General features: G+C 55.8%; 2 protein-coding genes across 7 annotated transcripts in view; one reads left to right on the forward strand and one right to left on the reverse strand.

The window, feature by feature from the left end:
• EMILIN2 (elastin microfibril interfacer 2) overlaps positions 1-1,364 on the forward strand; it is a 60,056-nt gene extending 58,692 nt beyond the window's left edge. Inside the window, exon 8 of one of the 2 annotated variants that reach the window (XM_027526066.1) lies at positions 353-1,364. In XM_027526066.1, coding sequence (XP_027381867.1) covers positions 353-690 — 338 coding nt within the window. In that variant the 3' untranslated portion in view covers positions 691-1,364. The remainder of the gene's footprint in view (positions 1-352) is intronic. The other variant, XM_027526065.1, reaches the window with a different exon arrangement.
• Positions 1,365-3,628: 2,264 nt separating this feature from the next.
• The window catches only part of LPIN2 (lipin 2), a 76,186-nt gene continuing 67,553 nt past the window's right edge, over positions 3,629-12,261 (reverse strand). For 4 of the 5 annotated variants that reach the window (XM_027526070.1, XM_027526071.1, XM_027526068.1 and 1 more), the window contains 8 exons: positions 12,093-12,175; positions 10,907-11,051; positions 9,794-9,942; positions 9,028-9,114; positions 7,993-8,145; positions 7,582-7,696; positions 6,945-7,048; positions 3,629-6,629 (listed from right to left, as the gene is read on the reverse strand). In XM_027526070.1, the coding sequence (XP_027381871.1) occupies positions 6,485-6,629; positions 6,945-7,048; positions 7,582-7,696; positions 7,993-8,145; positions 9,028-9,114; positions 9,794-9,942; positions 10,907-11,051; positions 12,093-12,175 (981 nt within the window). In that variant the 3' untranslated portion in view covers positions 3,629-6,484. The remainder of the gene's footprint in view (positions 6,630-6,944; positions 7,049-7,581; positions 7,697-7,992; positions 8,146-9,027; positions 9,115-9,793; positions 9,943-10,906; positions 11,052-12,092; positions 12,176-12,261) is intronic. The other variant, XM_027526069.1, reaches the window with a different exon arrangement.

Below are 12,261 nucleotides of genomic sequence, written 5' to 3' on the forward strand. Positions count from 1 at the left end.
TAGTAAATGGGTTCTGGTGACGCTGAGCAGACGCAGGCCGTGTGCCCAGAGTGCAGGGCCTGGTCTGGCTCTGAGGCTCTATGATACAATTAAGAGCTCAGTGACCCGGCCCTCGCAGGGCAGGTTGAAGACTCGGGCCCCCTCCCCAGAGCCCTCGGAGGTGGCCACTCCCACCAGCATGGGGTCTGGACTCCAGCTCCTCCAACCATGTCTCCACGGCTCATCCCCCCACAGTGGGCCTGCCTCTGGTGGGGAGTGGGTGAGCTGTCTGCCTTCATCCGGGCTGAGTGCCCGCTCGGGCAGGCCATGACGGGTACACCACACGCTCAGGTGTCTGCTTTCCTCCCCACAGGGGTCTTCACGGCTCCGTACGACGGGCGCTACCTGATCACGGCCACCCTCACACCCGAGAGGGATGCGTATGTGGAGGCCGTCCTGTCAGTGGCCAACGCCAGTGTGGCCCAGCTGCACACGGCCGGCTACCGGAGAGAGTTCCTGGAGTACCACCGGCCGCAGGGGGCCCCACACACCTGCGGGGGCCCGGGCGCCTTCCACCTCATCGTGCACCTCAAGGCGGGGGACGGTGTCAACATCGTGGTCACGGGGGGCCGGCTGGCCCACACGGACTTTGACGAGATGTACTCCACCTTCAGCGGGGTCTTCTTGTACCCTTTTCTTTCCCACCTCTGAGGCGGCCGGGGAGCAGGAAGGGGCTGACAAAGCTCGGAAGCTGTAATATATTCAGTGTGTGTGTAGCCGGGGCACGGGGCAAGCTCTCTGCAGACACCCCGCCCCTCCCCCAAGATGGAGGTGGAAGGCAGAGGGGGAACCACGGGTTAACGTGGCCACCGCTCCTGCCACTCCAACTGGACAGCTGGACGAGGGTCGGGCGTGCCCGGCCGGCCCCCGGCTCCTCCCCCGTGTCCCCAGGCCCTGCCTCTGGCCGGGCCTACCCGGTGCTGACTGTGGAGGCTCCGACCGCTGCCTGGTGGACTGCGTCCTCCTGATGGACAACGAGGAGGAGCTGCTGAGAGGAGGCAGGCGGCAGAAACTGGTGCCCGCCGCGTCTGTCTTCACTGGAGCAGAGCCATCGCCGGCCATCTGTCTCCGTTTACCCTGCCGGCGGGAGAAGAGTTGAAACACTGAAGTGGCACAGGCCACCACGGACCCAGGGCGGACAGTGGGCTGTCCCAGGCTTGGCTCGCCATCCCCCCACCCCCCACCCCCCGCCCCCACGCAGCGTTTGCCTGGCTGAGAGGAGGATGCAGGAGAGATTGTCGTGTGGCTTGTTGGGGCTCCTTGAATGACATGTACGACTCAAGTGCAAAGACAGGGAGTGGCAATAAAAACGTAAAACACTTCCAGTGTAAGCCTGGTGCCTCGTGGATCGAGGGCTGCTGCTAAAAAGCGCGACTGGAGTAAACGAGTTTAACAGCTATAGAAAGGAAGCGTGAACACATGGGTCTCAACCGTGCAACTGGCGTCCCTCAGCATCCAGGCTGTGCACTGCAGGGTCGTGGGTGGCTTATACAGACAGACCAGATGTGCCTGGAGGTCAGAGCCCCCCACAGCAGAAAGGGGGGCTCCTCCAGGGGAGGCTGAAAGTCGCACTTAACCAGCACCTGTCCAAGCTAATGTGACTGCTTGCCGCCCAGCTCTGAGAGACCTTGCGCTCCCAGGGACCAAAAGCTGATCATACTGGGGCTGTCTGGGAAGGGCAGGAACCTGCCTAGGAAGCCCAGGCCCCACACTCCTCTGCCAGCAGCCACATCAGCCCCCTTAGCTCCACATGACCTGCTGGCCAATGGAGTGCCACTGGGGGGAGGCAGGTTCCAGGGAGAGGTGTGGACCATAGAAACAAGTCTTCCAGCCTAAATCAAGCCACCAGATTGGCTATAAAAATGCCTTTTCCAGGACTGCTCGCCAAGTGAGGTTACAGGGTGGCCGCTGGGTCCCTGAGATGGGGTGAGCCTGCCTCCTCACCCGATCCCCCAGATGGGGCAGAGGGGCCCAGGATAGAAGGCCTGCTGTTTTCTCGTTTTACAGTTCGGGCCCCTCCTTCTGGGGCTCAGGGGTGGGGTGCATGCTCACCCTGTTTCTACAGCTGGGGAACAGGCTGTCAGCAGCTGTGGCTTCCCAGATATGACTCATGGGAAAAACCCTACGGCCGTGGAGTGTTTTCAGGAAACCCCAGTTGGCACATGGCTCTGCCCTCTCCCCTGACACCCCCTTCCCAGGCCTTACCCCGGGCCAAGCGGGACAGACGCTCAATGGGAACCAGACGGAAGGCAGAGACGGACCTGCCTCGCTCCACGGACGGCACCAGAGTGGCGAGTGCGGTGTCCCCCTTGGCGGGGCCGTACGACTCGTCTACTGCAGTGGTGAGTTTCAGCTCTGTGTCCGCGACACGCAGTGTAGCCAGATCACAGCAGGTCCTGCACTGCCGTTGGAGTCAGCATCCTGAGACAGGAGCGGCTGTCTTTTCATATGGAGAGGAGCAGACTGGGCTGAACTCAGGCTGAGTGGCTCAGAGAGCTCGCTCTGGAAGTCAGTGGCCTGGCGCTGAGAGCCTGGGAGCGAGACATGTGGACCAGGGTCCTGGACTCAATCAGGCATGAGGTTACGACTTCTGAAATAATGGGGTTGCTGAGAAAAAGGTCACGGTGCACCTCGAGATAAGCGGTGACAGGACTGGGATGTGTCAGTCCTGTCTACAAATGGCCCCATTTAAATGATGAGAAACAAAACCAGCAATAAAGACCGAAAATCAGTGCAAACTGCAATGTGAAGTCACTCCCACGTTAGCACATTCGTCTTTCTCAGTGAGCCCGTCATCTTCTGAACTTTTTCACACTGTGCAGTTTGAAAGGAAAAGTAGTAGTTGTGATCAGCGATGTGCTTGCAGCTGCACACGCACAGACTCACTTCTCACACCCGCTCGCCTCGCCCCCGTCTCGGCCACCAGCCAGCGGGGAGGGCAGCGCACCGGAGGCAGTCTCTTCCTGATGTGAACCTGTCTGAAGTGATTCCCTCCTTTGCCAGAAGGGCACCCCACAGAGCCGCAGTCCCCGCTCCCCGACCTCACGCCCAGCCATTCCATCATGAAAACAAGAAGACAAGGTGGGTGCTGTCCCCACATGGAGGCACGTGCTTGAGGGAGTTGGTGGGTTCAGCATGGGCTCAGCCACCCGAGGGGATTAAATAATACACAGGGTGTGGTTTTGAACCCAGATCACTCTGAGTCTCCTGAGAGCTGATGAAATCAGGAGGGCTACGTGCTGTTCACCCAGAGGAAGGGCTTTAATGCAAGGTGGGGTGGCCAGGGTCCTGAGGAGGGCTGGGGGGATGCAGTCGGGAGGATGCCAGGGGGTCACCCCTAGAAATTATGTAGGCATGACTGGATGGCTGCCTGGCAGAACCTACAAAGCAAGGGAGGTTAGTTCCTGCGGGTGGAGCCTCACTTCTGGAATCAGATCTTATAAAAACAAGCACCAAAAAGAAGCCCTTTCTATACACAAACTTAAGTGTCAGCAGAGATCAAAATGCTAATTTATGGAAATTGGCAACTTCTGGCAAGAGTTTAGACAAGACAATTTAAATGTCCGCTGAAGGAAAAGGTCAAGACGCATTGAGTTCACATTTGTTTATTGTTGTAACATTTTGTTTTGAACATCAAACACTGCACCAAAATATGAGCCATTTATCTTCAGTTATCTTTGCCGTAAAGTAAGTACTGATGTTGACAGTTTCTGACAACTCAAGAAACGTATTAGTGGCACTGCTGTGTCTAATAATCAAATGTTGTCATAGACCAAACGTAATGATTAAATTAAAAGAGCAACATTTCCCCTCCCTCTTCCTTTTCCTACCTTTAAAACAAACCCAAAAAAGTAGTTTTCACCTGGAAAGAGCACTTACTTTAAACCAAAACTCAACTTGTCACTGGTTTCATTAAACCCAGCATTTCTCTAGGCTCAAGAGTTAACTCAAGGCTTCCCAGAGTTAACTAAGATGATACTAGAAAAGATGACAAAATCCCCTGGGAGAGTCTGTTTTCACCGACCTGCAGACAGCACAAATCCGTCCTTGGCCTGTTCCTTTGGGTCTGGCCAGTACCCTTTAGGACGCACTCCGTCTGCAGGGCCACGTGCGGTCAGGGGCACGAACACTTCTGGCTCCGGTGGGTGGCTATCACTCCTGGATTGTCAGCAGCTTTCATCTCACATCACACTAGGAAGTTTTTTTCTTTTTCCAGCTGAAAACTAGGCGCTGTCTTACAGCACAGCAGATGTGGTCCTCACACGCAGGGCCGAGCCTGCCCGCTCTGGGCCCTCGAGCATGCCTCCTGAGCCCCGTGGAGACGCAGATGTCGACACCACAGCCGCACGAGCTTCCACGTGCGGAAGGTGTACAATTGGGTGGGATGCAGTCGGGAGGGACAGAAAGAGGGAAGGGGCCACGGCGTTCCACTGGCAGAGAGAGTGACCCAGACGCGGCTCCTGGAGATGTCGCCCGCCACCGAGAGCAGCGAGCAGCCACCACTCCTTCTTAGCTCTCCTCCTGAGGTCTGTGTACAAACACACCGAGGGCATCTCTCTTTCACAGAAAGAACAAATGTCATTTGTACCAAATGGCAATGGATTTTCAGCACAAACAATACTTTCACACACTCGAGCGATAGTTGTCATCTACGTTCAGCAAGAGGGGCTCCTTTAAACGAGGAAGAACACTCAGGTTGACCAGCATGGGTACCCAGCGCGCCGGTGACACCCGCGGATCAATGTGCAGGGACAAGATGACATTGCAGCGCTGGTGGACACCGGGCGGAGGGGTCGGCCACCCCAGCGCAGGTTCCCCGTCTTAACCCTCTAAGACGCCCCAGTCCCAAGAGGAGAGCTCATCAAGGAAAAGAAACTGTCTCGTGAGAGACTCTATTTAAAGGACAACCAATGAAGGACGACAGGAAGGCAGGTGTCAAGCTTTTCCGTACCGCAAACGCGCACACAAGCCTCTGCGGCTCCAGGGAAGGGCCTGCACCGAGCAGAGGGCCAGGCCGCCACCGGCAGCCACGAGATGAAGGAACCGTGGGTGACTATGCTGCCACTAACGGGGCAGAACCTCACACGAGGAACACAACCCAGCTTCCGGACCTGCTGGTCGTGACTAGGTCTTTAAATGATGCATCCCTGAACCGTTTGCAGTGGGAAGGTTTGTCCAGGGGGAAGCATGTCTGGTTCCCCTGGGAACACGGCTTCTGGGCTCTGCCTCCAACATGGCTCAGTGGAGTCCAGGACCTTCAACCCTCCACTCTGGAGAGCAGCCACCCCCGCTTCTCCAGCTCGAGATGAACAGTATTGTGGTGGAGCAAACTGAAAAGAGGAGTACCCCCAAAATACAGCACAGGGAAAGCAAAAGGCTGACCCGAAACCATGGTCGGGGGGAGCAGTGTGCACTGCTCTGCAGTGTTTCACTGGGTCACTCCCCTCTCTCCCTGACTCCGGAAGCGCTCACTGCTTTCTCACCCAAGGCGGGGCTGCATGTGGTCACCACTGGTCTCCAGGGCCTCCTCTCTTAACAGTTCTCTTGATTTTAATCCCGAGGGGGCTGTCCGCACCAGCTCATCTCTGCAGGCTCGTGCTCACAGCCCTGGAGGGGCGAGTGGACGGGACCCTTCCTGGGTGGCTTGCTCAGCTGCAGGCATGGGGAGGGGCAACAGACACCTTCCCAGGACCCGGCCCAAGCGCACGTCTGCACCTCTAGGCCTCCCTGAGAACCGAGTTTCCCTGCTGGCTAACCGACTCCTGCTGCCAAGACCACTTCACGACATGACACACATCCTGCAAGACCCACACCTTCCGGTGGGTCCAGGACACAACACGTCCCTGCCAAGGAACGGTCAGGGTGAGGAGGCGATGCTCTTTCCTTCCCCCGAAGCCCCGGGCGCCAGAGCCAGCATCCTGCTTCCATGGAGTAGGAGATGGAGGGAGGAGCCCACGGGAGAAGTGAGCAGGCGGTTCAGACATCATCAACTGGACCCTGATTCCCTACAGCAAGCCCTCCTCTCAGAGAGAAACACTCTCAACTGCCCAGTGGAAATTAGAACACTTTACTTTGTGCAACATTTGGTCCACTCTTAGCTTCGCTTCTCTTCTCTTCTTCTTAAATTATGCAATTAAAGGAGCACCGGGCACGCAACTCAACACAGAGCATGTGGGAGGCCCGGCCGGTGACTGGAGCCTGGGCCTCAGGCCCGAGCCCCTCGCTGCGCCGGCCGCCAGCACCACACGGCAGCCCTGGGCCCAGGAGGGTGCGGGGGGGCGCGTCCGGCCCCGGCAGCTCCCCAGCCTGTCCCTGCCGGCACCCGGCGGGCAGTGCGTCGTCACACCTGTGGCCAGGAGGGTCCCCGCATCCTCTGTCCAGCAGAAGGCCGGCTGCCTCCCCTGCTGTGGGAGCCGCGATCCAGCCCCCCGCCGGGGCTGCCACCTCAGACCAGGTCCTCCAGGTCCACCTCGGGGATCGGCTCTCGCCAGTAGCAGAAGGAGCTGAACTCTGGGCATAGGAAGGCAGAATTCTGTTCCTTGTTGAGAAGCGGGAACACGTGTTCCACGAGCTCACTCAGCCTGTGGTACCTGGGAGTGGGGAGGACAGGTACCACGACTCAGCACCTGACCTGAGGGCACGAGGCAGCAGGCTGCGAAGCCAGGTACTCAGATACCTCAGAAAGGAAGGTCCCAGATGGGCGCCCTCCTTCCCAGGGCTCCACCTCCCTCCTCAGAGTCTAGGCTCCCCAGCCACCCCTCAACAACGGCTGCAGAGGTGGGGGATGCCCTGGCAGAAGGGGGGGACAGAGCCTGGCAGGGCGGAGGCTTCCAAGGGCGGGCACAGCTCTGAGCCCTGGGCCCCAGCTGCACGGCGCCAGGGCTGAGGAGCGGGAACGCACTTACGAGGACTTGTTTCCTTTGGTCCTTTCCTGTATCAGCTCGCCCTTGGGGTTCACGGTGAAGATCCTGCAGTCTGGGACACCCACCTGTCTGTAGGCATAGACGTCCTGCCACAGAGAACACAGAACAGGGTGGTTACTGAGAAGTTCTCAGGCACCACGGGAAGCCGTGTACGGAGAACACGTGGAGTTGGGGCAGCCGCCACCAAGGCTGAGCTTCAGACAGACTCAGACTAAACAGGGAGGCCAACGCGCACCGCAGAGGTGCTCAGGAAGCCAGAGGACGCGGGTGCCAAGGAGACTCCAGGCCCCAGAGTAGGAGAAGGGAAGCGCTCGTGGCTGGGGGGTGGGGGAGAGGCAGTGCTTGGATCTGGGGGGCAGATCCAAGGCTCGGCTTAGAATTCATGGAAATGGAACGAAAGCCCCTGGTCACACACGGGCATCCCAGGGCAGGTCTCCGCCCCCAGCACCTCCCTGCTGCAGGAGGAATAAGGCTGATGAAGTGAGCACCCACCCAGCACAGGAGACCTCACTGCGGCCGCACACCTGGGGTGAAGATGATGACCCGGCTACACCCTAAAGCACCGTCCTGCGCGTGTTTCCCACGCCGCCCACACGTGCAGCCCGGAGGAGACACCTACATTTGGGCGGTTCCCAAAGGCAGCGTAGAAGGGCTGCTGAGCTGGGGCAAAGAGATTCTTGATGTCGGTCAGACACTCAATCTTGAACTTCTCCGGCTTCTTTTCTATTACTTCCCTAGGAGAAAAACAGAAGTATCACCACCGAATCCAAAATGGCAGTTTTCCCTGGTCTGTGGTCTGAAAACCCACAGCCATCCATTTTCCTAAATCCTTCGTAATTGGTATCTTTGTCCATTTCTGCCAGCCTGACTTTTCTCAGCTGTGTCTGACACAGACCAGGTGAGCGGTGTGCGAGTTAGAGTAATGTGGAACTCAGACCCAGAAGCTCTGTAACAGATACAGTGCAGCCAGGCCCCAGCCCCCGCAGGCACACACACACACACACACATGCACGCACGCACGCACACGCACCTGTGGAAGGCAGAAAACAGGCTGCTGGGGGACAGCATGAGGGGGCCGCGGGGCAGGATGGTGCCCTTGTCGTTGACCCAGTGCAGGTAGCCGCGGGTCATGTCGGCCATGCCGATGGCGCGGGCCGAGCAGTACAGGAACTTGTAGCCGTTCCTGGAAGAGAACGCGTCCTGTTTAGCCCGTGTGCTGTTCAGCTAAAGGGGGAAAAATGCATTTTTTCTTTTTAAAGGTCCAAATAAAGTTCCTCTCATCTCCCATGAAAGTCGAATTCCTAAATTTAATACAAGAATCATCAGGATTATAAAGATCTCACCACTCCATGAAAAACACCATGGAGGAGACGTGATTAGGGATTATGCTAAACTTTCATGTAATAATACCTCTACAGAAGCCGAATTATAAAACAGACAAAAAACTGGGGGCTGTCTTTAAAGGATGTGCTGTAGATGAAAGAGACAAAGGGTCTTATTTACAAATACAACTTCCAGAATGCAAATCATTCTATAAAACAAGAAGCAAAACTCTACCTGGGTAACTGACATACTCATAATTTTCATATTGGGACATTCTCAACCTCTGCTTAACACACTGTTGTTCTGCAGATCGATTTAAGTTGATGTATTGGGATTCCCACAAAGGCCACAGCACTATGTCCTCACAAAAGTTACTTGACGTAGAAGACCGCCTGGCAGACTGATCCCCCCACGCACGCGTGTATTACCCCCTTCAAGAAAGACAATTAAAAGTACTCAAAAAAAACTGCAAATGATTAAACTACGGCTGCAAACCCAAGCACAGCTGTAACTACTGACACAGGCAGTGCCTACAACTCGCAGCCCCGTGCGAGAACAAGGCGCAACCCGCCAGGCGCACGGCTCCAGTCCCACGGGTGGTGGCTCACACTTTCCCATGGGGGAGGCTCCAGTGAGGGGTGAGAAAGCAGAGTGAGAAAGCTGATCACAAACAAGATTTCCTGGGACCTTCTATTAAGTCCAGCAAAATCCCAGCTCACTAGCCACAGGGTCAGGCACCTACTCGTTGATGGAATGGTAGAGCTTCGCGATACCCTGGTGCGTCCAGTCTTTACCCAGCTGCGGAAGAATCTGCCCCAGAGCGTCAGACCTGCGAGGGTGGAACCAGGAGGAGGCGTGAGGAACCAAGCACACAACGCCAAGTGTTGGCCTGTTAGTGAAACACCAGCTTCTGCGACAGCAGCCGCGGGGGGAGGGAGGGGGTCTGGGGGGGGGGCGGTGACAGCCCACAGGGCGGTTTCCTTGGTCTGTGTGTGCACAAGCCGAGGACATCACCCAGGAGCTTCTGAGACAGCCACCAGACCCAAGGGCCAGCCCTTCACTCTCAGGAAGCGTTTACAACCACTCGGCCTCCTCTTCTCTAATTGCAACAGCTTCTATTTTTTCCTCCCCATGCCAGAATTTGGAGACCGAATAATTAAATCTTTCCAAGAGTTATTATTATTGTCATTTGGCTGCGCCAAAAGGCTTGCAGGATCTTAGTTCCCCAACCAGGGACTGAATGAATCTGGGCCCTCGCTGGTCAAAGTGCTGGGTCCTAACTTGGCTGCCACGGGAATTCCCCAAAGCTGTTCTGACCTTCTGTTTGTATGGCCCCACCCACCTCCTCCATCCACAGAATGATTCTGTGGGGACTGCACTCAGGACCTCTCAGTGCAAGTAGTTTAAAAAACTCTCCTGATGGTGGCTGGTCACTCAGGTGAGGAAGCCCCTGGCCCTCTGCACACGGAGCTGGGCCCTCCTTTTGCCACGCCAGGGCTCCCGCTTACTTGGTTATTGTCCCGTCAATGTCGGAAATGATGACCTTGTCGTTCCAGTTCCACAGGTATATGGTCCCTGCACAGCGGCAGGTGCCTTGATACTGGGTTGTGATACTAAACACGACATCATTTGGGCCATCTTGGAGGTTCAGTTTCGCCTTTCATAAAAAGTGTAAGAATCAGCAAAATCAGAGCTTTGAAAATTAAAGGCACTCCACTTTGACGGAATTACATGCAACAATTAAGTCACACTTTCCAAGAAAATGTGGTCAGAGAAACTGCTTAAGATACAGTGTTTCAGGATGGGGGACACATGTACACCAGTGACTGATTCATGTGGATACATGGCAAAACCCACCACAATATTGAAAAGTAATTAGCCTCCAATTAAAATTAATTTTAAAAAGATACAAAGTTACATGAGAAACATCCTAATCTCTCAAAAAAAAAAGGCAAGGAAAAGCAACAGAAAACGGTTTTGGAACAGAATCTGAACACTCCCCAAACTGCCGGTAGGTGGCGTCTCAGGACCCAGATCTGGAAGGATGCATTGGGGCTGCACCTGCGGCTCGGGAGCTGGGCTGAGGAACTTCGGCCTGAACTGTGTATACGGTGCCCAGGGGCCCTTCTGATCCCTGCTCCCCGGTCTCCTCCCCGCCCCCCAGGATGCCCTGTGGACCAGAGATCCTCCCCCTTGGGGCACAGCAGGACCAATTCATACTGAACATGGGTGAAGGTGGAGAAGTGGGAAATTGACAGAAGGGGGAGATTGCATCTAGGTAAGATGTCATTTCCCTCTGGCTGTGGCTCCCATGAGATAGCATGGGGCCCAGAGCCAGTCTGGACGTGTTGGACTCAGGCTGCAAACACAGGTGCTCTGGTTCACTCCCAGACATGGAGACAGGAGGCCTGGGGGTGAAGGAGGGGAAAGTGCATCCCAGGGGACCCTAAGGGTCCCAGGTCGGGGGCTGCCGCTCTCCTGGACACATGTGGGCATTTACATGGCCACGTGCTGGGCCGCCTGTGAGGTGTGGGGTTGGGCAGACGGAAAGGGAGGCTTGTCAAGGTGCCCAGTTACTAAGGCTCATGAGGCTGGACCCACCCAGACCACACGGGACTCACGATCTGGTCTGAGGACAGACGAAGAGACTTCTTATAGGAGGTTGTGCCACTATGGCTTGGGGGTTCTGTGGGGGCGGAGTCCACCTTGATGGACTCTTCCAGTTCCTGGGACCCTTCGTCACTCGATGAGTCATCCTCGGCCGACCTGTCAAACACAATCTGTTATTGGAGAGGCTGAAGGACATTTACAGACAACAGCTTTTCATTCAGGATCCGGAGCAGACAGAGAGAGAAGTCCCAGATCTACCCAAGAGGAGACCCAGGGTCCACGTTGCATGATCCACCTCCTCCACGACCGGCTAGGGTCACTCTCCTCCTCCCTTCTTGACTGGCCAGGGTCACTCTCCTGCTATGACTGGTTGTATTCTGCTAGAACCAGTGAATGCTACTGATTCTCGCTCTGCCGATTCTTGTTGAAAGGGGTATGTATGTTTTAAAAGGTACAAATTATAGAAAATACGAATGCTTACAGTGATTTAAGAGACTAACAAAAAAGATTTTATATAATCCTTTAAAAAGAAGAGGGTAAAGAACAGGAAGATGAACCCAAGACTCAGGGATGGGAAGAGAACAGAAGACGTGATGGGGGAAGAGAACAGAAGACGTGATGGAGGAAGGAGCACAGTGGCAGAACCAGGAACGGGCGCATCGTGGTTCCTCCCCTCAGGCAGCCAGTCCACACGTCCAGGGCAGACTCCTCCCAAGAAACCAAAGGGGCCCGCCCCATCTCTAAGGTTCTGTCATGTCTCCTGCTGCGCCTGCCAGCCAGGCAGCAGGGCCCCCGGCACTTCAGATCTTATGATTCCCCAAGACCTGCTTCCCAGAGGCCTGCATGCCAGGGGCACCTGTCTCCACGGCTCCAGAGCAGGAGCAAGATGCTTAGGAAGCAGCAATGAGTATCCTGACTCTAAGCTCATGATGCGTATATACAAACATAGATGTACTTTTGGCCATACCACATGGCTCGGCTTGCAGGACCTTAGTTTCCTGACCAAGAGTTGAACTCAGGGCCCTGGCAATGAGTCTTGAGTTCTGACCACTGGATCGCCAGGGAATTCCCTAAGCTGATGATATTTTTCAAGAAAAGCAGAAGTTATCTGTTAACTGAGTGGCACAATGAAGCCACTGACTGTCCACAGAACAAAAACATTTCGAACTCAGAATCATACAGATCTGTCAAGGTCACCTGCCACTGGCTGGCTCCTTGGCGCCTGATGGCCGGTCACTGGGCGGCGGGACCTCTGCTTTCCCTTCCTTGGCCTCTGGCAGCTGGAAGGAGAGGACGACAGTGGCGATGAGCAGCTCTCGCCCGACCGTCGGGGCAAAAAGCCATCAGCAGCTCCCTCAAGGAATTA

Source organism: Bos indicus x Bos taurus, chromosome 24, assembly GCF_003369695.1.
Source record: "Bos indicus x Bos taurus breed Angus x Brahman F1 hybrid chromosome 24, Bos_hybrid_MaternalHap_v2.0, whole genome shotgun sequence".
NCBI lineage: Eukaryota > Metazoa > Chordata > Mammalia > Artiodactyla > Bovidae > Bos > Bos indicus x Bos taurus.